Source organism: Myotis myotis, unplaced genomic scaffold (genome assembly GCF_014108235.1).
Source record: "Myotis myotis isolate mMyoMyo1 unplaced genomic scaffold, mMyoMyo1.p scaffold_m19_p_18, whole genome shotgun sequence".
Taxonomy (NCBI): domain Eukaryota; kingdom Metazoa; phylum Chordata; class Mammalia; order Chiroptera; family Vespertilionidae; genus Myotis; species Myotis myotis.
Genome location: NW_023416322.1, coordinates 35,148,266 through 35,176,063, shown reverse-complemented (window position 1 = coordinate 35,176,063; position 27,798 = coordinate 35,148,266). Strand labels below are relative to the sequence as shown.

At 40.2% G+C, this 27,798-nt stretch overlaps 2 protein-coding genes across 6 annotated transcripts in view; both read right to left on the bottom strand.

Annotated features, from left to right (window-relative positions):
• Window positions 1-10,370: 10,370 nt before the first annotated feature.
• On the bottom strand, window positions 10,371-19,246 carry BCAS2 (BCAS2 pre-mRNA processing factor). The gene is made up of 7 exons (XM_036343815.1): window positions 19,092-19,246; window positions 18,892-18,984; window positions 15,824-15,894; window positions 14,180-14,341; window positions 12,800-12,850; window positions 12,070-12,150; window positions 10,371-10,863 (listed from the first exon to the last, which is right to left on the bottom strand). The coding sequence occupies exons 1-7, from the start codon at window positions 19,182-19,184 to the stop codon at window positions 10,737-10,739; spliced, it is 678 nt and encodes a 225-aa protein (XP_036199708.1). The 5' UTR covers window positions 19,185-19,246; the 3' UTR covers window positions 10,371-10,736.
• An 897-nt stretch (window positions 19,247-20,143) lies between these two features.
• Window positions 20,144-27,798, bottom strand: part of DENND2C (DENN domain containing 2C) — a 52,660-nt gene continuing 45,005 nt past the window's right edge. For 3 of the 5 annotated variants that reach the window (XM_036343809.1, XM_036343810.1, XM_036343812.1), the window contains 4 exons: window positions 26,794-26,899; window positions 23,527-23,763; window positions 23,205-23,291; window positions 20,144-21,974 (listed from right to left, as the gene is read on the bottom strand). In XM_036343809.1, coding sequence (XP_036199702.1) covers window positions 21,943-21,974; window positions 23,205-23,291; window positions 23,527-23,763; window positions 26,794-26,899 — 462 coding nt within the window. In that variant the 3' untranslated portion in view covers window positions 20,144-21,942. Of the gene's footprint in view, window positions 21,975-23,204; window positions 23,292-23,526; window positions 23,764-26,793; window positions 26,900-27,798 lie in introns of those variants that run through there. The other 2 variants (XM_036343811.1, XR_004973338.1) reach the window with 2 other exon arrangements.

Genomic DNA, 27,798 nt, shown 5'->3' with positions numbered 1-27,798 from the left:
AGCCTACAGAATGGATGGCTCAGGTAACTAACTCAACAGAGCCTTAGGGAACACCAGCATGGGAGCAATGGGCAGAAGGAGAGCGGAGTCTACAAAAATACAGATGAAGGCGGGTAAAACTGGTAGGAAGATAGTAAACATAAAAATAGCACCAAGTACCATAAAGGAGGTACACACAAAGGAATGTGGGGGTTCAGAGGCAGATTCCAACTTAATCTTTCTGAGCCTCTGTTCAGTCCTCTGTAAAACTGGTTGGACTCAGTGATGGCGAACCTTTTGAGCTCAGCCTGTCAGCATTTTGAAAAACCCTAACTTAACTCTGGTGCCGTGTCACATATAGAAATTTTTTGATATTTGCAACCATAGTAAAACAAAGACTTATCTTTTTGATATTTATTTTCTATATTTAAATGCCATTTAACAAAGAAAAATCAACCAAAAAAATGAGTTTGCGGTATCACCTCTGACACGCGTGTCATAGGTTCACCATCACTGGACTAAGTGGTCCCTGAAGCCTACACACACACACACACACAGTGGAGATGGAGATCATTTATAATTAAGGGGTGAATTTTGTGGCATAGCCTATAGCGGCAAATCCAGGGGAGGAAGAGATTACAATCATGTATGTATAGAAGCTTATGGAAGAAGAGCGAGCGTGGTGATGGGTTGGTTATAAATAGAGAAGAGGAAAGCCTGAGTAGAAATAAAGATGCGAGGCCACTTACTTCCCTCATGAACTTGGAGGTCTCAGCTAGAAATTCATGGGAAATAGGGCTGGAGGTAGGTAGGGTAAGGCCAGGTGATGGTGGTCCTTACAAACCAGAGGATGGAGTTGAGAAATGGCACAGAGGCAGGAGGCAGTTACTGCAGATTCTTGGACAGGGTTGTGATATATTTAAGGTACAGGATATAGGTAATTTGATCTCCGCTATTTTTACTGCCCAACACGTCGATTGCTATGACACTTTTCGCCATTGCCATTTTCACACTGTAGTGAACGATGTGTGTGCCGCCCAGATCGCTCCCTCTCTAGGTCCCCAGCACTCCAGCTCTGACCCAGTAAACAGCTGGCAACTTTCAGCCAAGTCTCTCTGCGGAACTTGCCCTTGATGGAGAGGGCCACTTTGTCCACAGCCATGCCACTGCACCAGGAGCAGCGCCCATTCAATCACTGGTGGATGGTGTTTACAAAGGCCCAGCCAACCCTCCTCAGTTCAGAAAAACTCAGAAGGGGCATCCCAGCTCCGAGTTCCCAGCAGGGATCAACCAAGGCCTTTGTTGCAACTGCATCACAGTTCATTCAGCTTCTCCTGCGGCCAAATCCTTCTTTCTTCATTCCCCCACAGGTGCTAATCCCAAGAACACTCCATAATAAACTTCCTGTATGCTAATTTCCATCTCAGAATGATTTGTTCCTGGAGAACCAAACTGCAACACACATGGGAATTATAATTTCACTCAACTCGTCTTCTATGCTTACTTAACAACTTAATTGTAGAAAATGTTGTGAGCGCAGATTTTGTTCTGAGCACGTTTTCTCAACAATTTTCACATTTGTAGCTTCCAACACCAAGATATCCTTTATAAAACCTCCAGGATCTAAGATCACATACGCCTTTAGGCAATATACATCAGGTCAAATGTGAAGAGTATAGCCACACACAGCTAAGTCTAACTAATGAATGCCATGGGGAAGGAAATAATGGGTTGGTGGTAACCACGTGTTCGCAGGATCTACCCTTGACTAACAGAGCACGTAGCTCAGTGCCCTGTATGTACACTAGGAGGCCCCAGGTGCTCTGCAAGAGGGAATCCATAGCTGGAAAGTTTACAGAGTGCTGTTTCAGGTCACAAAGAAATTATGACATCATTTGATTTTCTTTTTGCAGTTGTCCAAAATATCTTACATTTATATATTTTGCACACAGCACTGTTTTCAAAACCATTTCACTACCAGATGGCTTTAGCTAAGCACATAACTGTCCTTCAGTTTAAAAGCATCATGAACAAAGTTCAAAAATTTAAAACTTGGAATAAAAACAGGCAACACACCGTTGTCATTCTGAAATTGCTGGCTAAGTAGTTAGTACTGGTAGAATGGTTGCCTCAGTGTCCACAGCATCCAAGTATATTGCCAAAATGATGATCAGTCTGGCAGCTTTGGAGGGAAGATTGTGGTGTGGAAAAGGGACTGGAGACATTGGCCATCTGTTGCTGATGGCCTATGTCACTATTGTCCTTAAGAGGTTTTGTTTCTCAAAATGCCTTTTCCTCAACAAGAATAATAGATGTAGTTTAGAAACATGTCCAGTGCTCACCGAAGTGACCGAGTTTTTAACCCTGAGGTAGATGGGCTTACGTTTCACTCTTTATAATATATACAGATTCTGTAAAGGGAAACGTATTGAAAGCTGGCTGTGTAATTGACATATTGCCAAAGAATAAATTATATCCTGTACTGTGATTATGTATTCAGCAATAATGAATACTAGGAGAAGAGAGCAAAGTAGTAATTATACCAATTACAATTGATTAGTTGGTATTAACATAACAAGATGTGCTTATTTTATTATACTTTTATACTCCACAAGAAAGCTCTAATGTCTTAAGCTATCTGGTTCCTCTTCAAAATCCCTTTTTATAATTGATTAATTCAGTGAATTTGGAAGAAGACTAGAAATTTGTATTATTACTAATGATAAAATTTTATCTGGTTGTGCTACCATTTTCACTGTTTTATGTTATTATGGTTTCTAATCTTTTTTTCCTGTGCTATTGGAATGGCAACTGCATTTTTAAAATTTTATTTTTCAATTAAAGTTTACAATCAATTTTATTTTAGTTTCAGGTATATGCATTTTTAAAATATACTTTATTGATTTTTTACAAAGAGTGAGGGAGAGGGATAGAGAGTTAGAAACATCAGTGAGAAACATCGATCAGCTGCCTCCTGCAAACCCCCTACTGGGATATGCCCGCAACCAAGGTACATGCTCTTGACCAGAATTGAACCTGGGACCCTTCAGTCCGCAGGCTGATGCTCTAATCCAGTGAGCCAAACCAGTTAGGGCAGGTATACGCACTTTTAAAATATTTTTTTAAGAATATTTTTATTGATTTCAGAGAGGAAAGGAGAGGAAGAGAGAGATGGAAACATCAATGATGAGAAAGAATCATTGATTGGCTGCCTCCTGCATGCCCCAGCATGTGCCCTGATTGGGAATCAAACTGTGACCTCCTGGTTCATAGGTCAATGCTCAACCACTGAGCCAGCTGTGTATGTTGTATTGTACCCCACGAATCACACAAGGACGCCTCAAGAAGTCGAATTAAGGACTTAATTCTTGGACAGGGTTGTTTAATTTTAAAGCCGGGACTACAAGGGGGCAAATGCTCTCCAAATCTCGTAGTGCCCCCTTGGCCGAAACATCAGACTTATATAGGCAAATATCACAAAGGTATTGATTATATCTCGAGGTTTGGAATGAGGAACCTGGTTTGCAAAAAGCAGTTTGTTACAGAAGCTTAGATTTGAGCAAGTTAGTTATCTACAAAGATTAATTATAGTTTCAGGTCTTGGGACCACTGAGTCAATGGAAACACATTATCGGGAGCCCCTGAGGCCATTTAGAGTAATCGTGCTGTCCTGGTCTCCAGGTGCAGAGGCATGTGTTTCCAAATACCAGTAAGATCACAATCAATGGGGGTATTCAAACCACAATCAATGGAGTATTCAATCAAATGGGATAACTTATATGAATTCAGAAAATTAAAATAACTTTCCTATTATTTTAGCAAGCAAATAATTACAGAAGCCAAATCAGCAGGGTTAAAATATTAAACAGCAATTTTTACCCAAGCATGGTTGCTACCATGCTTCATGTATACATTTTTTTAATAGAACAAAATAATGCAAACGAACTATAATAATTGGAGCACATGAATATCCACTATTGTTTACTTTTTGTTAGAAATTGAGATGAAAGAATTGAAATTTTAGTAAGAAAATTAGGTGGCAAGGTAATCGCAGTTCTCTATAAAGCAGAACACTCCTTCTTTGCAGATCTCCAAAGTGTGAATTTGACAGTTTAGCAGAACAAGTTGATAATCTTATACACTTCTGGTGAGTTGGGTGCCCTTTACATTTTTTAAAAAATATATTTTATTGATTTTTCACAGAGAGGAGGGGAGAGGGATAGAGTCAGAAACATCGATGAGAGAGAAACATCAATCAGCCGCCTCCCGCACACCTCCCACTGGGGATGTGCCCGCAACCAAGGCACATGCCCCCAACCGGAATCGAACCTGGGACCCTTCAGTCCGCAGGTGGAAGCTCTATCCACCGAGCCAAACTGGTTAGGGCGCCCTTTACACTTTTAACAATGAAAATGAAGTCTATTAAATTTAAACTCTGAAAAAAAAAACACACACACACACAGCAAGATCCTTCAATGTGTGAAACACCAGAGTAAATTAATTAACTCTGTTTTCTGAAGTCATGGAAAGGATAGCAGACAGGTATGAGTAATTTATTCAACTTTGAAGTGACAGTGACCTTGTGCCCCCTATGGTCAAACAAGCATACTACAAGAAACAAGCAGTTCTCTTAAAAGTAGGAGAGCCCTGGTCCAGTGGCTCAGTTGGTTGCAGTGTTGTCCTGATGTGCCAGGGCTGAGGTTCGTTCCCTAGTCAGGGCACATACAGGAATCAACCAGTGGGTGCATGAGTGGATGGAACAGCAGATTTCTGTCTCTCTCACTCTCTACCTATCTAAACAATAAAGGAGAAAAAAATTATTTAAACAAGTACGAGAGCATAACAATGTGGATTGAAGGGAAGACCTTCAAACTTAGTATGAAAAGTAGAAGACGTAAGACAAGGCAAAAAATACTTAAGTGTGACTAAGTAGATGTTCTTAGGGTCAATTTATTGAGTGGCTAAGATTTAATTATAATTATAAGCAAAAGCCGAACATAAAAGGTCATTAACAGAATTCAATTTAAGAAAGTTATTTTCCACAATGTAATATACAGTTGATGTATTATAGAGTTGTATGCTTGAAACCTATATAATTTTAGTTATTAGTGTTACTATTACCCCTCCTTCTCTTATTGTATTTAAGGCACTTCTTTTCACTTGGTGAAATATAATGGGACATTTGGGGTACCTCCCATTTCATTTCTAGGTTCTGCAGAGTGGGATTATGTATTCACATGAACAAAATTTGGTTATCACAAAATGTTGATATCCGTTTTAGAAGCATTTCTATCTGTAGCAAATTGTATATAAATTAATATTATTTTTTTCCATTCTCTTCTATTGGTTTGACATTCTCTTGTAATTAATTTTTTTATGATGGTGCAAAATCAGTTTTGAGAAAACAAGTTTAACTTAAGGTAACACAAAACATTGCAGTTGGTATTAATGGTTTTTACTGTTTTGCTGTTTTTAAATAAATTTGCTCTGTTGAATCCAGATATCATTAAAATGTAAATTTTCTGCTACTGTGAATAGACAAGACTGTTTCATCATTTAAGTAAAATAAATGCTAAGCACATTGTTCACATCATTATCAGCACAGTATCCCTTTTCTTTGTGTGCCACCTTATCTTCTAATGTTAGCTTGACAGTAATTTATGGTGTGCTGCTAGATAAGTCATCAAAATCCAAGGGTAAGAGTCCTGGTTGGTAAAATGAGGAAATTAAGGGCATGACTGCAACTTGCATACATCACTTCAGTTCCTATCTCACTGGACACAACCTAGTCACATGGTGTATGATTGGATGGGAAATTGGGACATTAGTTTTTAGCCGAGCCGCCAAGTGTCCAGCTACAACTTCTATAGTTATAGAAGGGGATAACACAGAGGGACACAAAGTAGTCTCTGCTACCGTAAGTCAATGAGCAATACGCTCAGGGTTTATCCCATTCCCTCTCAAAAGACCTAAGATTCCAACCAAGTGAGATAGTCATTAAAGGGATAATCTTGAATGTGTGTAATATATTTAAAAAGAGAGTTATTAAAAATTTCAAATCTTGACCTACTGTTAATAACAAATTACTTATCCCTGATCTCTCAACAAAACACTACAGCTGTTGAGTTTGATGGCTGTTTCCCAGCCCAAGTATGTAATACACTAGTAAAAACATCCCAATTTTCCACTACTAAAATTACAACAGAATAAATGTAACATGTCTATAACACTTTACAAAGAAAAACATCATGGAGAGTAGGTGGGTGAACTGCTTATCATACTGAGCCAGCCAAGTCCAAAGGGTTATCTCTTAACCTAGAGAGTATCTGACGTGTAATAGATATGTTACTTTTATCTGCATAACTTTCCTCCTTCTGCTGGGGGCTCACCATCCTCATCTTACTTTGGGGAATTATCCCTCAAATCCAGTCAACTGGACAGCAGTCTTCTCATTCTGTCCTCACCTAGAAGAAGGGGGTAAGAAACTTTGGGGTCTTTTTAAAATCTTTTAAATGTTTTTAAAAATTGATTTGAGAGAGAGAGAGAGAAACATCTATTGACTGCCTCCTGCACGTGCCCTGACCCGGAACCGAACCCACAACCTTCTGGTGTACAGGATGATGCTCCAACCAACCAAGCCACACCAGCCAACGCGAGGATGTATTTCTTAAAAAACAAAAAAGATTTGCTTCTTGCACCATCTGCTTTCTCCACGGTTTCCCATTTGTTTCGTTCCTTGCTTTTCATGATCAAAATATCTCAGCTACCTGTCTGGTAATCCTCACTCGATTGCCTGTTCATGTATTTTTTAAAACTGTATTTTTATTGATTTCAGAGAGGAAGGGAGAGAGAAACATCAATTGGCTGCCTCCTGCAGGCACACTATTGGGTATCAAGGGCGGAACCCGGGCACATGCCCTTCACTGAAATAGAACCTAGGACCCTTCAGTCTACAGGCCGACTCTATCCACTGAGCCAAACCAGCCAGGGCTTTCCTGTTCATATTTAAGAGTGAGGAGCTAAAACACAGGTTAGAAGCTCTGTGTGTTATGGTGGAAAGGGGCTGTTGAACCTCACTGCTGAGTGATCTGGCTGGATCATTTATTGGGAAACCCTCAATTTCAAGAATTTTAGGTCTTTTCTCTTGTGCTAGTTATTCTCCAAGAGTATCACGCAGAATCAGGCAGGAGCAAAGATGACCTGAAATCTGGTCTTTCAGTCAAGGAAGAGAATATACAATTTCTTTGGGCTGAGTAGAAGGTGCAGCAAATTGGACTAGGCAATGGTGGAATGAACACTCCATGGGCAATAATAAAATTTTTAAAGAATCAGAGAACCAAGATGGCGGCATAGGTTAACGCCGGAGTTTGCTGCTTTGAACAACTACTTCAAAAGTGAAACCAAAAAACGGAAGGGACATCACCCAGAACCACAGGAACGCTGGCTGAGTGGAAGTCCTACAACTAGGAGGAAAGAGAAACGCATACGGACACTCAGAGGAGGCGCAGTGCTGAAGTCAAATTCTGAGGTGCGGAGTGCGGAGCGGGCTGGCGGCGGAGGGCGCGGTTGGCGTTTTCAATCAGGAGGGAGTCGCAGACTCTGAGCTCCAGATCCGGGCGAGTCTCTAGGGACCCAGACTCAAACGGGAGAAGCGGGACTGTCTGGCTTCGGTCAGAGCGAGTGCAGCTTTCTCTCTGAGCTTTGCAGCGGGTGCTGGGACTCAGAGAGGCAGAGCCCCTGGGGACAGGACTGAGAGCCGCCATAACTGCTCTCTCCGGCCCACCCTGTTGATCCTGTGCGACCCGCCCCGCCCAAGCCCTGCACAGAGGCTTTTGCCTGATAGCCTCAGGCAAACGCCAGATTAGCACCTCCCTAGAGGACAGAAGTTCTCTCACTGCTGACACAGCTGATCCTCATAGCCACTTGGCCTGGAGGTCAAACCCGCCCTGGAATTAGCTACAACAATCAAGATTTAACTATAAGACTGCGAACAAAGACCACTAGGGGGTGCACCAAGGAAGCATAACAAAATGCGGAGACAAAGAAACAGGACAAAATTGTCAATGGAAGATATAGAGTTCAGAACCACACTTTTAAGGTCTCTCAAGAACTGTTTAGAAGCCGCCGATAAACTTAATGAGATCTACAAGAAAACTAATAAGACCCTCGATCTTATATTGGGGAACCAACTAGAAATTAAGCATACACGGACTGAAATAACGAATATTATACAGACTCCCGACAGCAGACCAGAGGAGCGCAAGAATCAAGTCAATGATTTGAAATGCGAGGAAGCAAAAAACACCCAACCGGAAAAGCAAAATGAAAAAAGAATCCAAAAATGCGAGGATAGTGTAAGGAGCCTCTGGGACAGCTTCAAGCGTACCAACATCAGAATTATAGGGGTGCCAGAAGATGAGAGATACCAAGATATTGAAAACCTATTTGAAGAAATAATGACAGAAAACTTCCCCCACCTGGTGAAAGAAATGGACTTACAGGTCCAAGAAGCACGGAGAACCCCAAACAAAAGGAATCCAAAGAGGACCACACCAAGACACATCATAATTAAAATGCCAAGAGCAAAAGACAAAGAGAGAATCTTAAAAACAGCAAGAGAAAGAAACTCAGTTACCTACAAGGGAATACCCATACGACTGTCAGCTGATTTCTCAACAGAAACTTTGCAGGCCAGAAGGGAGTGGCAAGAAATATTCAAAGTGATGAATACCAAGAACCTACAACCAAGATTACTTTATCCAGCAAAGCTATCATTCAGAATTGAAGGTCAGAAAAAGAGCTTCACAGATAAGGAAAAGCTAAAGGAGTTCATCACCACCAAACCAGGATTATATGAAATGCTGAAAGGTATCCTTTAAGAAGAGGAAGAGGAAGAGGAAGAAAAAGGTAAAGATACAAATTATGAACAACAAATATGCATCTATCAACAAGTGAATCTAAGAATCAAGTGAATAAATAATCTGATGAACAGAATGAACTGTTGATTATAATAGAATCAGGGACATAGAAAGGGAATGGACTGACTATTCCTGGGGGGGAAAGGGGTGTGGGAGATTCGGGGAGAGACTGGACAAAAATCGTGCACCTATGGATGAGGACAGTGGGTGGGGAGTGAGGGCGGAGGGTGGGGCGGGAACTGGGAGGAGGGGAGTTATGGGGGGGAAAAAAAGAGGAACAAATGTAATAATCTGAACAATAAAGATTTAATTAAAAAAAATAAAAAATAAAAAAATAAAAAATAAAAAAATAAAAAAAAGAATCAAGATGCCCTAGCTCCATGGTCAGCAAACTGCGGCTCGCAAGCCACATGCGGCTCTTGGCCCCTTGAGTGTGGCTCTTCCTAAGCCTTAGGAGTACCCTAATTAAATTAATAACAATGTACCTACCTATATAGTTTTAAAAATTTGGCTCTCAAAAGAAATTTCAATTGTTGTACTGTTGATATTTGGCTCTGTTGACTGAGTTTGCCAACCACTGCCCTAGCTGGTTTGGCTCAGCAGATAAGAGTGCCGGCCTGCAGACTGAAGGGTCCCAGGTTTGATTCTGGTGAAGGGCACATGCATGGGTTGCAGGCTCAATCCCTAGTACGGGACGTGCAGAAGGCAGCCGATCAATGATTCTCTTACCATTGGTATTTCTCTCTCCCTTTTCTGAAATCAATAAAAAAAATTTTTTAAAAATCAAGATTACATTTGATGCTCAGTCTTTAAAAAAATGTTAAAAGAAAAATAAGTAGCACTGACTTGTGAATGTCTTTATACATGAAGACTACTTATCCTTTGATAAGTTGCAAGTATTTTTCTGAATTGGGCAGGACTCATATTTTCAAATTCCTCACTAGTAGAGTGGGTAAGAATACAACTCTGGTGCTAGACTGGGGTTCAAAACCTGGATGGCCCTTTCTGACTATAAAACTTTGGCAAGTTACATCAGCACCTGTGACAAGTCTGTGTGTGGGAACAATAGTACCTACTGTCTGTTTTTGAGGATCAAGTAATTATTTTATTCGTGTAAGTTTAGTTCATCTGCCTAAAGCACTTAGAACAATGCTCAGTACATATTCAGCTTTATGTAACTGTTACCTATGGTAAGGAAAAGAGATGACATACATGGAGCCACTGTATTTCTTTCTTTTCTTTACATGTTTTTTATTGATTTGAGAAAAGGAAGGAGAGGGAGACAGACCAAAACATCAATTGGCTGCCTCCTATATGTATCCCAACCTGGGACGGAAGCTGCAACCTAGTCACGTGCCCTGACTGGGAAGGGAACCGGCGACCCTTTGGTGCACAGGACAACGCACAGCCACCCGAGCCACACCGGCCAGGGCACCACTGTGTTTCTTATCTTGTTTGAATCAAGAATTTGTATAGAGCTCTCTCTTTATTTGAAAAATATATAAACCAAAAGTTTCCAACTTCTTGTACATGTTGAAAACTTTCATTAAAGATCTCTTGGATACAAAATATGGTCCAAGTAGCTCAAAATTAATTCTATGACATATTCTAAAGTCATACTTATTTTGAAAGTCTGAAGATTTTTTTTATGGTAAAAAAATACCAAGCTGAAACTTTTTATTTTGCTAATGTACAAACAGAAGATCACAGTCCACTTTCTATGGTTTCTAAGCACAACTGATGATTTCCGTAAGATGTTGCTGACCTTCACAGAGCAGTGCCCGATCTTCTGTGAAAACCCAACCTGCCTTCCTCCCGACCCACAGAATTAATGTCTCTTCAGAAGTCTTGTCGGATGTTTTCTTTGTTGGCCTCTCCAAGTTGCTGCTTCATTTGAAAGACTTCATTTTCTAATTGTACAATAGTCCTTTCAATCTCATAATTCTTACTGACCAAGGATACCCAACTAGAATAGAAAAATAAAGGAAAAATTATTCATTGTAAAATTTCTTTTAGAAGATTTTATCAGATATACATTTTCAGTCAGGGCCGTAACATTAATCTTCACTTTCAACTTTTCTTTTTAATGTTTTTATTGATTTCAGAGAGGAAGGGAAAGGGGGAGAGAGAGATAGAAACATCAATGATGAGAGAGAATCACTGATCAGCTACCTCCTGCACGCCCCCCACTGGGGACTGAGCCCACAATCCGGGCATGTGCCCTGACCAGGAATTGAACTGTGACCTCCAGGATCACAGGTTGATGCTCAACCACTGAACAACATTGGTCGGGCTGCATTATTTCTTACAACTGCATGTGAATTTATAATTATTTCAAAAGAACTGAAGAGATAAGAAAGAGTGAGGGAAGATAGTATTTTAAGTGATTAACTGAAAAGGAGAGAGGAATAGGGCAGAGTCATTAGTTAAACACAGTGGAGAAATTTCTAGAGTTGATAAGAAAGAATTCCAGCAATTCAAGGAGTCAAATTTAAGATCAAGATTCTTTCCCTAGGAAAAAATCTCTAAAGACAAACAAAAAGAAACACACATGTATGTTTAGGTTATATTAGCTTGGAAAAAATATGAAAAGTTGCCTAATAGATAACATGGAGTACATGAAGGTGGAGAGGAAGGTGAAACAAGAAGAGTACTGTATGTGACAGAGGGAGGGAAGGTAGAAAAACAGCAAAAAAAAAAAAAAAAAAAGAAAAAAAGAATAACACAAAAATTCACAATTATATTTAGGAATTTGTATAAACTTATTTGTGTATATAAAGAACATTCAAAAAAGAAAATATATAAACAAAGGATAAAAAGGACTAAGACACCAATTATCAAGAAAGTACTAAAACTCCCTTCTGAAAGCTAAAAATAGGTAATTTTTCCCCCCTTTAAAAACAAGTAAAACTGCATTCAGAGAAGAAACACTGCGCTGAAAACAGGGCACTCTAAGAACAGAATCAATTAGCAGCGGCTCAGGTTTTGGTTTAACTCCTCCATTGTCTTCTAAGCCCATGCTTCAGGAGGAGGCAAGGCAGTATTCAGAAGACAGCACTGCTTTGACACCTGTGACATCCATCCCATTGGAATACTGTTTGAATCAGACTACTGAATCTTGATCTTAAATTTGCTAAGCAATTTAATACATGATGGAATTGGAGGTACTCACTTTGACTCCATTTCTCTTAATTTAGATCCAGCTGTGAGTTGCATGTTCTTTCGCTGCCAGTTTAAATCTTGAATATGTTTCCTGTAAAAAAAATTACTTATAAAACCCACCTACATTTTAACATTTTCTGTTGACTAAAGTCAACAGAAAAAATCTATAGTCAATGTAATATATCTTTAATTCCTTGAGAGCAGATACATGAAATCATACTCATTCCAGAAATTAACTTTCCTCTAATTATTTTTCAATTCAATTTCATAAAACACGCCTATTGTGAAAAAACTAAGCACACACACATATGCAGGCTAGAAACTGAAAGCCCTCCTCCCATGTGCTTCTCCTCCTCCCCGAGAACTGCTGGTTAGTTTTTGGTAGATGTCCTTTGGACTCTTTCCTATATGTGTAGAGATTAATTTGTGTGTTTTTTTGTGTTTTTTTTTTTTCACATAAATCAGAATATGCAAGTTATTCTGCAACTTTTCCCCCTTCTAAAAGATCATTTTCAATGTCTGCAGACTTGTAAATTCAAAGTGACCTGGTAGAGATGCTTAGACCTCAGGTCTCTTTCCCCTCCACTCAGGTGGGGCACACCCAACACCGGATGCCGGACAAAGATCAGATCATCAATAGCTTACTCTCATATGACTATAATCCACTGGTTCCTTTTTCTTCTCACTCTATTAATTAGGGGTTCAGCTAAACTTTATTCTGAAATGAGGAAACATTTTACCTTAACTTCTGGAGCTCTTTCTGTGCATGTTCAATCATATGAACTAGATTTCTAAGGAAGAAAATGAGAAAAATCAGATTAAAGTACATTAAAATCTAACAGAATCAATTAAAAGTGATCTAGCTGACACAGGGCCATATTTTTCTGCTTAAAAATAGTTAATATTGCCCTAGCTGGTTTGACTCAGTGCATCGGGCGTTGGCCTGCAGACTGAAGGATCCCAGGTTCTATTCTGATCATGCCCAGGTTGTGGGCACTTTGTTTCTGGTGTTCTCTATTCAGTCAATTCTTATTTTTGCAGATTCTGTATTAATGAATTTTCCTACCCAATCAGATTCATTTGTAACCTCAAAATCAATACTTGCAATGTTCTGGATCATTCGGCAGACATTCTCAGAGCAGTGAAAAATCTGAGCAGTGGACGTACGTGTTCCCAGCTGAAGTGGAGTAAGACGACGCTCTGCCTGCCTGTGTCAGGTCTCATACAGAGATGACTGAAGGATGGAGCCTTTTGTCCAACTCTGACAAGTTACTCAATACTTTTTTTTTTATATATATATTTTATTGATTTTTTACAGAGAGGAAGGGAGAGATTTAGAGAGTTAGAAACATCGATCAGCTGCCTCCTGCACATCTCCCACTGGGGATGTGCCCGCAACTCAGGTACATGCCCTTGACCGGAATCGAACCTGGGACCTTTCAGTCCGCAAGCCGATGCTCTATCCACTGAGCCAAACCGGTTTCAGCAAGTTACTCAATACTTCTGAACTTTGTTTTCTCTTTTAAAAAGAAAATAGAACCTGCCAGGATGAGTCATTTATATGTACATGTGTATGTATTTTCCCCAGGAGAAATGTTACACTATTTGCTTATTCAGTATTTAAGACCACTTTTATAGAACATAACATGAAACCAACAAGAATCAACTATATAAGTAATTCCCGTTAAGAATTACATTCTACTAAGTTGTGATTTGTAAACCAGACCTCAGAATTCATATTATACAATAAACGTGATAGTCAGGTTTATGTTTGGTTGTTTTATTGATAGTTAGGTTTATGTACACAAACTCTGAGGTGGGTCTCAGATGGATGTGAAAGAGACACATTGATTGGTTGCCTCCTGAATGCGCCCTGACCAGGACCAGGGATCGAGTCTGCAATCGAGGTACTTGCCCTTGATAGAATCAAATCCACAACTGTTCAGTCCCAAGGCTGTCGCTCTAACCACTGAGCAACTGACTAGGGTTCAGCTCTACTATTTTTATCCCAGTTCCTCTATCCTACTTCCTACATTAAAAACAAACACACACACACACACACACAAAACCAAAGCTGTGGGTGGAATGGGTTTTTTAAAAAACAACAGGCAATTTCTTACTCATTATATACTTTCCAGGCATTGCATCCATGCTGTGACATTAGTTCTAGATTCTCAATTCGAACGGCTTGATGCTCTAACTGGGCCATAGAATTGTTTACACATTCTTGCCATGCAGTTATGTCATTTTTCTGACCCGAGGAAGGGGCTGGAAGTTCATATCTGAAATTAAACAACGATATAACTACAGAGTTCCCCAAACCTTTATTTCTCTTCCCAACAGAATGCCTCATGGGCCTAAGCACACTATAAAAACTACAGAAGACTGAAGATAAGATGCAGACTTTACAATAACAAAAAACCTATTTACCCTAACAAGCAATCAATTTACAAAGAGGAGTTAGCAATATTACATACAGCTACAAAAAACTGTTCCCATCAACGTGAAAAGATTCACTAATCTATGGTACACTCATATAAAGGAATGCTATATTAGATATTAAATGATGTTACTGAGGAACACTTAAAACATTCAGATGTTTGTAATGTAGTAAGGGAAAAAGGTAGGACACAAAAAACCATGCTATCATTTTTGTAAAACACACCTATGATCTATCCACCTTCCCACCCACATACCCACACCCCTCTAGAGAAAAATATTGGACCTCACTCTGTTCTCTTCACACTGCCCAGTCTTTTAACACTGCCAATAGAGCCAGCAAATACCCTTCATAAATCTGTTTACTACTAATGAGTTACTACAAACGAAGTTTTCATTCCCATTTTAATATTATTACTAGATACTGTGTAAAAACTGCAATTATTCTTAAAAAACTGAGGGAAATGCAACTGGGATCAAGAGGTAATAAACCATTTTGTTTTAAAAAACAAAAACAAACACCTTAGGGGGGAAAAAAGGAAAAAATAAACCACACTTTATAAATGTAGCATTTTTCAAACCTGACAACAACCTAGAGCAGTGATGGCGAACCTTTTGAGCTCGGCGTGTCAGCATTTTGAAAAACCCTAACTTAGCTCTGGTGCTGTGTCACATATAGAAATTTTTTGATATTTGCAACCATAGTAAAACAAAGATGTATATTTTTGATATTTGTTTTATATATTTAAACGCCATTTAACAAAAAAAATCAACCAAAAAAAATGAGTTCGCGTGTCACCTTTGACACGGGTGTCATAGGTTCGCCATCACTGACCTAGAGTAAGAAATATTTTACACTGTGACCCACTACACAAAGCAATACTTACCTGTAGATACAATGCATTCTGACATTTTCTATCCTACTTCTTTACCAAGTGCTGTGGTGCCTTACTACATTTACTTCACACCTACTGCTTACGGGTCATTACAAGTTGGTTGGAGCATCTTCCCATACACCAGAAGGTGGTCAGGGCACACACCTGGATTGTGGGTTCCATCCCTGGTTGGGGTGCGTACGGGAAGCAACCAATCAATGTTTCTTTCTCTCTCTCAAATCAATAAAAACATATCCTTGGGTGAGGATTAAAAAAAAGAAACATCTCGAACATTAACACAGGATGAACTACTACTATATGAAAAAACAAACACATAAGCAGACAAGGATTTTCCCCTTCCAATATTTGTTCTAACATGGCTGTAGTTTTACAAAAAAATTAAGATTAAAGAATGATTTGAGCCCATTTGACTCCAGAAATAGGACTTACCGTTTCATACTGAGCAATTCAATTGGTTGTCGAGCAGCCAGTCTTTCAAATTCATTTCTCATTATGTCTGTCTGATGTGGAAATTAGAGAAAGAATTGTTTCCAAAATCATATCAACAAGTTAAAATTAGCCACCACCAAACAAATAATGAATCTAACCTACTAAAATGCTTATAGTTTATAATGACCCATGATAAGTGATCATCACCCTTCTCACGAGTCTTCTCAGGGTTAAATGCTCTCTAGGATCTGGAGAACAGGCACACACTTCGTATGTAAAGGGTCTGGGCGGACAGGACTGATTATCCTAGTAAGTGATTCTCAATCCCAGCAGTAGACTAGAATCAGCTGGGAGCTTTGAAAACAATTCCAATCTCAGCCCCACCTCACCTTGCTCCCCCAGTTCAGTGGTCGGCAAACTGCGGCTCATGAGCCACATGCGGCTCTTTGGCCCCTTGAGTGTGGCTCTTCCACAAAACACCACATGCGGGCGCGCATGAACAGTGCAATTGAAACTTCGTGGCCCATGCCCAGAAGTTGGTATTTTGTGGAAGAGCCACACTCAAGGGGTCAAAGAGCCGCATGTGGCTCGCGAGCCACAGTTTGCCGGTCACTGCCCCAGTCCATTTAATTGTCCTGAAGTGGAGACTGGACACAATTGTAGTATTTGTTTTTAATTCACCAGTCAATTGTAAACTAAAGCCAGTGTCAAGAATCATGGATCTAAGTATTCATTGGGGGTGAGGAATAGAGGGCTTGGGCATAAAATGATTTGCTGTAAGGCTATGAACCTAAGGCTATAGTTTCTTTTTTGGTCCTGACTGCTACTTTTACACTTTACTCTTTACCAAGAATGAAGGGGGGGAATGGGCAAAAAAAAACACCAAAAAAGCCGAAACCGGTTTGGCTCAGTGGATAGAGCGTTGGCCTGCGGACTGAAAGGTCCCAGGTTCGATTCCGGTCAAGGGCATGTACCTGGGTTGCGGGCACATCCCCAGTAGGAGATGTGCAGGAGGCGGCTGATCGATGTTTCTCTCCCATCGATGTTTCTAACTCTCTATCTCTCTCACTTCCTCTCTGTAAAAAATCAATAAAATATATTTAAAAAAAAAAAAAAAAAAAAAAAACAAACAAACAAACAAAAAACAAAAGACAAAAAACCAAAAACCAAAAAAATCAAAAAACAAAACTGGTTTCTACTATCTGGTCTAACAATTTCCCCCAAAATTGTGGTATAACTCTGTTTCTTTGGGTCCAATGTTTTGATCAATATCCTATCCCATTTGTTCTGCACATTCCCAGCCCTGAATATAAAGAACTGCATAAGTGAAATATTTAGTTATCCCATGTAATTTCATTTTTGAAAGGTGCAACTTTCTCAACAATTAGGCCTAAGGGGGGGTTAAAAAAAAAAAAAAAAAAAGGCTTTCAGAAGCCTACATTCCTGGTTTACAAGTTTTGCATTAAGCATTTCTTATTGGAGAAAACCTTTTTTTTGACTACTGCTGTTACACAAAGCTCTAAGAAAATAGTTACCTAGTTTCCTGCAGAAAACCAGGGTATTCTAGCTAGAGAATATGCAGTGACAGACAAGGATAACAACCAACAATTAGATAAGAGAGAAGCTAGAAAAATGAAGCAAGCAATCTTGAGCCATGAATGTAGGAACTCTTACCTAACTCACATGGCCAGTTAAGTGAGCGATCTGGAGTTTGAACTCAATTCGCTGCAAACACTGAGCCAACTCTCATGGAGCTAATTTATGAACAAGCACTAGGCATGTCTGGCACCAGTAAGCATTCACTGAATAAAACTGCCTTAGAAGCTCTTTAAATATTTAGGTACCTATTCTGTACCAGGCAGGCTTCTAAGTGATAAAGATATGGTGGTGAAGAAGACATAACTACTTTAATTCTTTGTATAGCTTTATCAACAATCTAGTATTTTCTGACTTACATGTCTGTCCTCACACTCTAGAATGTAACCTCCATGAGTATGGACCTAACCTACCCTGTGCCCTTTACTTGGCATAGAAAAGACCTTCACGAACAGTTGTTAAATGAATTAACAAAGGGCAGTTTCAAAGCCAGTTTGAGGAGTGGTTAAGGTCTTTGAGAAAATTAGCCTAAGCTGCAGTTTTCCCATCTAAAAAATTTGGGATAGTAAACATAATTATATAGTTCACAGGCTATTTTTAGGACAGAGAGTGAGCCCAGTACACTACCAGCTCCTATTATTAAAAAGGATTAAATAATCAGAATACTAATTATAAAGACAGGAAGCATGTTGTATTTTAGAGAGCTAAAAAAACCAGTTCGAGTATTTATAAGTTTGTAATTGAATGTAATCTCTGAAACTTTCAAAAATCAATCTACTAAGAGAGCATTACTGTACTTAATTCTTGATGTGGTACTATCTATATTTGGATAACAATATTTAGAAAAAGCATGGGAAAATAGCGTATCATGGGAAAATTTCTCTCCTACTTAAAACAGTATTTTTTTCATGTTACTTCAACATAAATACTGCATTTTAATGACAGAATTCTTTCATAAACGGTTACCTATAACGGGGAAAACCCCAAACATGTATGTATTAAAATGCTTAACAGAATCCATTAACTTAAAAATAATATTTTACATTTAATTTCGCTCAGTAGACCCTAAATATCTTGGGTGTACAGACAAAACATGTAACTGGTATATTAGGCAGATATGGTTGGTCCCCTCATTCACGTCCTGTAAACACCTAGGCTTTATACAGAGGCTACTACCTACCATCCAGGGGTTCTCAGGCGCTTAGGGCATTCGGCTGATCTATACTTAAAAACCCCACATCACTTAGAGTAGCGGGACCCTGGGTCCGCAGGCCAACGCTCTATCCATTGAGCCAACCCGGCTAGGGCCTATCTAGCTGTTTTCAATGGCCTGGTAATAGCTACGCAAGTCAAGCAAGCAATACTTAAAAGCCGGAATTTAGAATTCAGTTGAACGTGGTAAGGCTCTCAACCCAAACTAAAGGTTCGCGGGAATCCTGATACCTATGCCGGGCTCCAGACATCACACTTACCTCAAAAGCAGAATAATCCGGGGCTGTCAGGTAGCTCAGGTAGTTCTTAGTAGGTCGGTATCTGCGAGTTTCCTCCTCCACCAGTGCCGCAGCCTGAGAACGAGAAAGGGGGCCAGTGTCGGGGCAGCAAATTGTACGCGGCTGCTTCCAGCTCCAAGGGCCAGCGAGCGCGAGTCTCCTGCAGAGACACCCAAACTCACCGCTTCCCGCACTCCGGGCGCTTCATAACCTTGGTCAAAATACGGCAGCGCATCCACCACAGCCTCTCCAGCCACCAGGCCCGTGCCCGCCATCCTGAAGTTCACCAGCGTTTTCTGAAACTGCGCAGGCTCAAGCCTATTTCAATACGCCTGCGCCCGCCGCCCACAATTTACGTCACGTGCGCATGCTCAGTTGTTAATTCTGAAGGCGCGCTCGCCCTGTTGTTTTGTTTTGGCCGGATGTGACGTCCCGTTGCCCATTCGGTAGACCGTGTCAATTTCCCGTCCCGGCCTGCACCACTTTTAGGCTTCCGTCTGGCTGCAGCTTGTGGAGGAGTGAGACCGTTGCTCTCCTCCAGGACGCGCTCTGAGAGGGGATCCTAACACTTCTGTGTGGGACTGGCTGCAGGATTTGGCGGGGGGAGAGAAACCGTTTTCCCCCCTCGACTTACTCCTCTAACCTTCCACCTCCCCTTAGGCTCCTCTCCCCTGCCCTTCCATGCTGTCCTCCCACTCTTCGTTCTCGGCGCCCTAAGATGCTGCGCTTTGGGGTAAGGGCAGTGTTTTCACAACTTTAATGGTCTGCATACCAAAAGGAATCTGATCTACACCAGGCGAGATTGGTAACTGCTTACCAACCCCAACTTTTAAAAATCTTGTCATTTTACCTTCCGGACGTTTGTAAAATCCAATCATTTTGTTGTTAGGACACCCGGTAATAGAATATATCCTGCAGTCTAAATCCAAGCTTTTTGTCTGCCAAGTGCCTGAAAATGTTGGCCACGGTAATTAAGCCTGGTTAGTCTAGGGTCAATTCAGACCGTCATTTATGCAGTGGATTTTAGTATGTTGATTTTTATATCCTGCAACTTTGTTCGTTTATTGTTTCTAATAGTTTTTTGGTGTAGTCTTTAGGGTTTTCTATATATAGAATCATACATGAAAAAGTGACACCGGATTACCTTTTCACCTGTTAGATGTGCTAGCTATAGATTTAGTGAAATAAAAGATCTTTACATTTTAAGCAATTTTACTTAAAATTCTCCAAGAGACCCATGGATTTTTTGTATTTATTCATTAGAAGAACTGTAAACAACATTTTATACACATCTTGAACAATTATTTTACAAACATGTCCAGAATTCATAAAACTTTACAAAAAAAACAAAACAAAACATACCTAAGAAAAGGAAGCAGCTCCAGCTTAAAGGGATAAAATATGACCCTCATCCCCAAAGCAAAGGTCTCACAGAGGGATGGCCAGGATCCACCACAATAATACCTCCTGCCCCCATTTTATAAACAATTCCCAGTTACTGATTGTTCCCTCGGGTTGGATTGTCAGAAGAGACCAAATGGAGAGATATCTGGTAAAAGCCCCACTGGGGTAAGCTGCTTAATAAACATTTTTAAAAAGACATGGGCTCAGTTCTACTTGCTGGACCCACATCTATAGTAATTATGTAGCACCGGTTACCTGGTGTCTGCTTCAATTCATCCATGCACACCTGAATGGGTGAATTGACAATACTGTACAAGTCAATAAACTGTCCTCATATACCTTGTAAGGTTTTGTTAAGCTTGAATAAATATTTTTATGCCAGTTAAAACCATCATTAGGAGTTGAAGAAAACTGACATTTGCTGTAACACCAAAGAAAACGGCACCATCACTGACAAGTTCCTCTTTCCAATCACTAACTGCGGCTTTAGACCTTAAAGGTTAGGGTGATTATGTGGTGTTGTCCCAGGTAATGCTCATCTTCATGACTCCAATTAGAGCAAAAATTCCAACAGTCCTAGGAGAACTAAAAAGAGTCTCATCTAGACAGCTCTAGTTTGAAGTCCCTTATCCTCAGAGCTGAGTTGGCTCTGGTACAATTCAGCTTAAAAGAGAACTTTTCAATAGCTACAATCCCATAGAGCTCACATGTCCATCTCAGAATCAACCAGCTTTATCTGTGTTCACCAACGAACAGTTTTGGCTTCAGTCCTGGTTCTATTGTATAACTTTGGGCAAGTTATTTAACTCCTTTAAATTCCAGTTTCTTACTAGTAAAATGGAGATACAAATATCTCAGACAGTCGATTTGAAGACTAAGATGACATACACACATGTGCGACAGTGCGTGGCACAGGGTAGACACTAAAAAAGTAAAACAAAACGTAGTTCTCATGCCCGTGGAAGGACATTTCCTATTAGTTGTCATTCTGAAGAGTTTCATGTTGACACATGAGGGACATGCTACTCCAGTGCCACACAGTGTGGGGGCGGAGTTGCAAGATGTCTACTTTTGCACGGTCCTCAATAACAGTACTAACAAATAGGGCTTCCAATAAGTGAGGCTCCCCTAGACGGAACATTGGACAGAAAGCAGCCCATAGGTTTAAAGCTGCCATGTAGTTCAGTGATGAGAATTACATGTTGGAGAGCTAGTGTTAGCCACTTCTGTCATGCCTCCCTAGTACCCTGAACTCAGCACTTCTCTCATTGTGCTCCTCTTTGAGCTGCTTTTTTAAAAATGCAACACCAAGTCTTTCCCTGATAAAAGACAAGTGCCTTTAGAGCGTAAGCACAAAACACAAAGAATAAGCCCAAGAATCAAGTAGAAAAGGCCACTTAAAAACAACCAGAGGCAGAGGGAAGAGAGCATTGGTTCCAGATGACTCCCGACAGTTCTCCAGTGATTACAAAGCAGCAACAGGAGACTCCTCCTCCAAGACTCTGGCCCGCTCTGGAACCTTTCAGCTTTCAAGGATTTTGTAGAATACTTCAGGGCATCCTGACTCTTGGAAAAATACTTTCTTTGGCACTTTCTGTCCTATTTAGGATGAGAAGTCAGTGGGAGATTTCATTTCTTCTGCAGAAATTTCATTTTACTTCCTACAGGGAGAAAAAAGTAGAGTGAGCTCTCATTATTTCATTTTTTTATTGTACATTATTTGAGGCAAGGGATTAATAACCTAGTTATTCAGAACAGCTCTGGAGTAAGCTGCTATATCAAGCTAACAGTTGATGTGATTAACCGCTTCCTCCAAGGTCTAATTGTAGAGGCAGAAGAGAACTCAGACATCATCTAATCCAGTGGTTTTCAACCCTGCCTGTAGGTTAGAATCACTGGCATGCTCCCCAGAGATTATAATATTGTGGTCAGAGCTGAGAACCACTGATCTAATCTAACCCCATGGTAGAAAGATGAAACAACAGCCCAAGGCATAATTTGTCCATGGTCTCTCAGCTAGTTAAGGACAAGGCCTAATTTTAATTAGGGGTATATATTTCAAAGATGAATGTAAATACCATAGATTGTAGGTTCTTCATTGTTTTGGGCTAGCACACCACTGTTCTTCTATATCATACTGAAAACTTAAAAGGTAACTATAATTGAACAATCATAAACTACCATATTTCTTTTTAAAAAATATTTTTTTCTTGATTTCAGAGAGGAAAAGAGAGGAGAGAGATGGAAACATCAATGATGAGAGAGAATCACTGATTGGCTGCCTCCTGCATGTCCCACACGGGGATTGAGCCCACAACCTGGGCATGTGCCCTGACCGGGAATCGAACCATGACCTCCAGGTTCATAGGTCGACACGCAACCACTGAGGCACGCCGGCCAGGCCCATGTTTCTTTATGATGTGTAAAATTAGAGACTTGCAGGACAACCTCTGTTGTTTCAGATGTCCTCTAAGCCAGATGTTTTTAAACTGGAGTCCATGATGGACTTTAGGGGGGTTCATAAACACCCTAAAATTATATGCAAAATGTATGTTCTAACTATATTTTTCTGGGGAAAAGTCCAGTTTTTATAAGATTCCCCCAGGGATGTGACCTAGAAAAGAGTAATAATCGTGACATGCAAATTCTTACATCCTAAGGGAGCATCATCTGAGGAAAACGGTCCCCTAGACAACTCTGACGGAGAATCCCAACCTCTGAGAAAGAGACTTCTTTTGCTCCAAAACACTTTGGAATTAGGGGTCATGGTTTCTGGTCAGCCTACTTGGGTTATATCATTGATCTGATTGTAAAGCTTTTGCAATGAGGCATGCTTACTGCAAAAGCTTTTCTCAGCCTCGTTTTTCTAATAGGAAGATACGGCAACTCACCGAGACTCCGCAAAATTCTGTTCACCCCACTGGGTTCAGACTCAGGAATTGTTTCCAAATACTGGAAGGCCCGGACCTCAAACAAACCTACAAGGAAAAATCATGGTGAAATTGTCCAACGCTCAAGATTGAAAATCCATTAAAACTCTGTGTTCACTACTATGTATCTTCATAGTTAAAACAATATTACAAAAAATATTTCCCATAATAAACAACTCAGATTTTGAGCCCTTGTAGCTTTATGCTATTTTTTGTTTATATTATTTTCGAACCTTCCAAGTGCTCACTAAATAGGGAGGAAGAACTTCATGAGGAAACCGACCTTTCACCCCACTTTTCCGAAGCTCTCGGTCCTGGATGAATCCTGCAAACATCTGAGTTTCCATGAAGAGATCCAGGAAGTGGCGAACGCTGCGGGAGGTGTGAGATTTACGGAATGGCTCCCTTTGGAATACACGCTCCCCACGCTCAGTGACAGTCATGTTCAGAGAGTAATGTCCCACCAGCTCCACGAAAAACCTGACAAATGCTTCGGACACCAGAGAGTTGAGCGTCACATCTGATGCAAAAGGAAAGAGAAAAAAAAAGAAAAGAAAAAGTCCTCTAAATGTTGTGTTTATGGGAACACCGAGTCTAGTTATGAAACTGATGCCTAGGAAATCATGATTAAAGGAAGGAGAATGAACATAGGCATACTCATTCTTAGCGTTCTTGCACTCTCCATGACTTGCAAAAGCAAAGTCATTCTTACCTTCAATTCCTTTCCACACAAACACTCCCATTACATGTTTGATATGCAAAGCCGGGCTTGCACTTCGATGATTTCACTGGGACTGCTCTTTCTAAGGCCACCAGTGAGAACCAGACAAATTTGCTCTGCTCTTCTATTGTCAGACTTCTTTAAATTCTATGTTGCATTTGTGCTAATCCCCTCCTCAGTCCTCGGGTCTCCCACAACTGTATGCTTTCTTGATTTCCTGATTCCTCTCCTGTCTTTAGACCAATTTTTCTCTTGCATTTCGTTCCTCTTCCTGAACACGGTCCCTTCCTTAAGCAGCTAATTGGCATAGAGATAGATAGAGCTGGCTGTCCACATTGATAATTCCGAACCTTAGATCTCCATCCCTGGTATTTTACGAAAATTCATCTTCTACATTTTCAGACTTCCTATGGGTGACCATCATTTGGCTGTCCCATTAGCACTTAAATCCCATTTGTCTGAAAGTCACCATATAAGGTCCTTTCAGGAAATTAGTAGAATATGAATTGAATAAATAAATGATACATGTTCTGAACCATATTCATTGTATTTCACCACCAAAATCAGTTTCTCTTTCAACTTTCCCATTTCATATAGCATCATGATTATCCCATAATAAATAATAATTTATTGAGTGCTTAAGATATGTCAAGCACTGTATTGTGCTTTTACTGATGTAAAAGTACGATGAGGTAGGTATTATTTATTTATCTTTTACAGATGAGGAAACTGAGACTCAAAACAAAGACATTCTCCGGAGTCATCTCATCTAGTACAGTGAGAAGCTGCCCGACTGCCAAGTCAGGTGATTTTGAACCAGTACCGCATACTATAAGCATTGCCTTCCAGGGTCCAGGCTCAAGCCTCAGATTCACCTTCAACTCTTCCTTTTCCTTCCATATCCAAACAGTACTTTCCCCCTTCACAATGCCTCTAGCTCTTTCCCATGGGCTTTCAAATAGCAACTTCTAAATGTATGTTTCTAGGTTAAATATTTCCTCTGAATCCCAAATACATATATGTAAAAGTCTATGGTATCTCCAGTTGTATGTTTGCTAGGTAGTGGATGTCCAATAGGTATCTCAATATTGAAAACTAAACTTTTAATTACTCGTCCAAACCTGCTCTTTCCCTAATGTTCCCCATCAGCAAATAGCCTTAGTGTTCTCATATGTAAAATGGCAATTAAATAATGATACAAAGATGAAATAAGATGTAAACTAAGTTCTTAGCAGCACAATGCCTGGAATGGAGTAAGCCACCCTATAATTGTTATTTGCCCATTTATTCAACAAATACTTACCGAGTATCTATCGAATACTGTTTAAAAGCACTGGAGATAGAAAACAATACAGACAGTTGCTGCTCTCATGGAACTTGGATTCAGCACATCAGTTGATGATAAAAGCCACGATAAAAAACAAGGTCAGGAGGATGACGTGGAGTTGTAAGGGAACGGGGACAATTTTATTTCTTTTTTTTACAAATGATTTAAAAAATTCTCCTTTATAATAGTCTGAATTTTCCAAGTGTTCTATAATTAGAACTTATCTACTTATTTATTTTTATTCCTATTCCTCTACCTCCTCCTCCATGGTGACCATCAGCTTATTCTCAATACCTATGGGTCCGTTTCTGTTTTGTTTTGTATTTTTATTTATTATTTTTTTTAATCCTCACCCAAGGATGTTTTTCCATTGATTTTTAGAGAGAGAGGAAGACAGAGAGAAATATCAATGTGAGAGAAACACATCGATTGGTTGCCTCCTGCTCATGCCCCTATCAGGGCCCAGGCTGGAGAGGAGCCTGCAACCAAGATATGTGTCCTTGACCAAAATCAAACCCAGGACCCATCATCTGCAGGCTGATGCTCTAGCCACTGAGCCAAACCGGATAGGGCTGTTTTGCATTATTAGATTCCACATATAAATGAGATTATACAGTATTTGTCTTTCTCTGTCGGACTTACTTCACTTAGCATAATAATGTCTAGGTCAGTGGTTCTCAACCTTCCTAATGCCACGACCCTTTAATACAGTTCCTCATGTTGTGGTGACCCCCAATTTCATTGTTACAAACTGAATATAAGTAAAGCATAGTGATTAATCACAAAAACAATATGTAATTATACATATGTTTTCTGATGGTCTTAGGCGACCCCTGTGAAAGGGTCGTTCAACCCTCAAAAGGGTCGCGACCCACAGGTTGAGAACCGCTGGTCTAGGTCCATCTGTGTTGTCGCAAATGGCAATGGTATTATTGCTGAGTAGTAGTCCATTGTGTATATCTACACATCTTCTTTTCCCATTCATCGACTGATGGACATGTAGGTTGCTTCCATATCTTGCCTTTTACTAGCAATGCTACAGTGATCATAGGGGTGCATATACCTTTTTGAATTAAGTGTTTTTGTTTTCTTCGGATAAATACCCAGAAGTGGAACTGCTAGGTTGTATGGCCACTCTAATTTTAATTTTCTGAGGAACCTCCATAGTGTTTTTCCACAGCAGCCGCACTAATTTACCACCCCCAGGACAGGACAGTCAGGAACAGCCTCACTGACAAGGTGACACTTGGGAATGAAGAAAGAGCAGGAGCCAGGGGGCTCTCTGGGGGAAGAGCTTTCCATAAATGCAACCAGGCAAGTGCAAAAGTCCTGAAGTAGAAGGGGAGCTGGCACAGTGAGGGTCAGCGGGAAGCTCATCATAAGCTTTTTCAGGACACAGGCACAATCTCATACTCCCTACCTTGCATGTCCTGGAGCGGGTGCTGACATTCAGTAAATATTTACTGCCTTGACCGCAAGTCCTCAGGCCACCTGTCACATACCTTGTGAGAAATTCTGCTCCTGAGCCAAAATTTCATTTCGTTCTTCCAAAATCTGCATTAGGGCAGCTTGGAGTTTAGGTGGTAAAATCTCATCCTCGTCAGATACCTTAAGAGAAGAAATTGAAAATGTTCATAAACTTTGAGAGAGAGAGAGTGCACTAGTTAGGGCCCTCCAAATGCCACAGTGACTGTATATGTGGTTGAAGAGTCAGTGTGAAGCTTCCTTCCCGCACCGAGCAGACTCTAAGATGCTTATGGTGTCTACATCTTCACTATATTAAATAATATACTTACCAAATTTTCTGGCACTTTCTATTAAATATCTCTCATCTACAAGTCTTATGCTACATTAGAAAGATCATCCCCAAACAAATGGTGTTTCAAAAGTGATGAGCTAAGAGATTTTGAAAAAAGTCTAGGGAAACATTCTTTCAACCCTGGGTGCAGTGCTCACAAGCCTACATACAGTTTACATATACTAAGGGCTGCTCTAAGCAGGCGTTACCAACTCTCTCTTCCACTTTCATACCCAGAAGAAATGACCACGTCTTTTTTGTCCCTACTGTATACCTTGTACAAATTCCTGTTACACCATTTCTAAAACTTTATGTGTATGTCTGCACCCCCTCCCCACTGTTAGACTATAAGGCCTAAGGGCTCAATCTGTGTCTTACTCATATTTAGATTCAGAATATCTGGAAATAATCAGTTTTAAATGTTCGTTATGTTTAATTAAATTAGAGGCTTATATGTCAACCCGTCTGGACTTGAAGAGAGAGTTGCCTCTTTTGACAAGCACCTGTAATCTGTTTCCTCCTTCCTTCTTTGGGATACACAGCTAAGCCCAAGCCAAACGGTTCAGGTCAATTGTGTATGATCAGCCACAGTGCCAGGTCAAGTATGTGTAGGAACTCAAAGTCGTGCCTGACTCATCTTCTCTAAGTACTTTCACATATTTCCTGTCTAATTATCCCCAAACATTATGTAATCACCTCCTTTGTCACT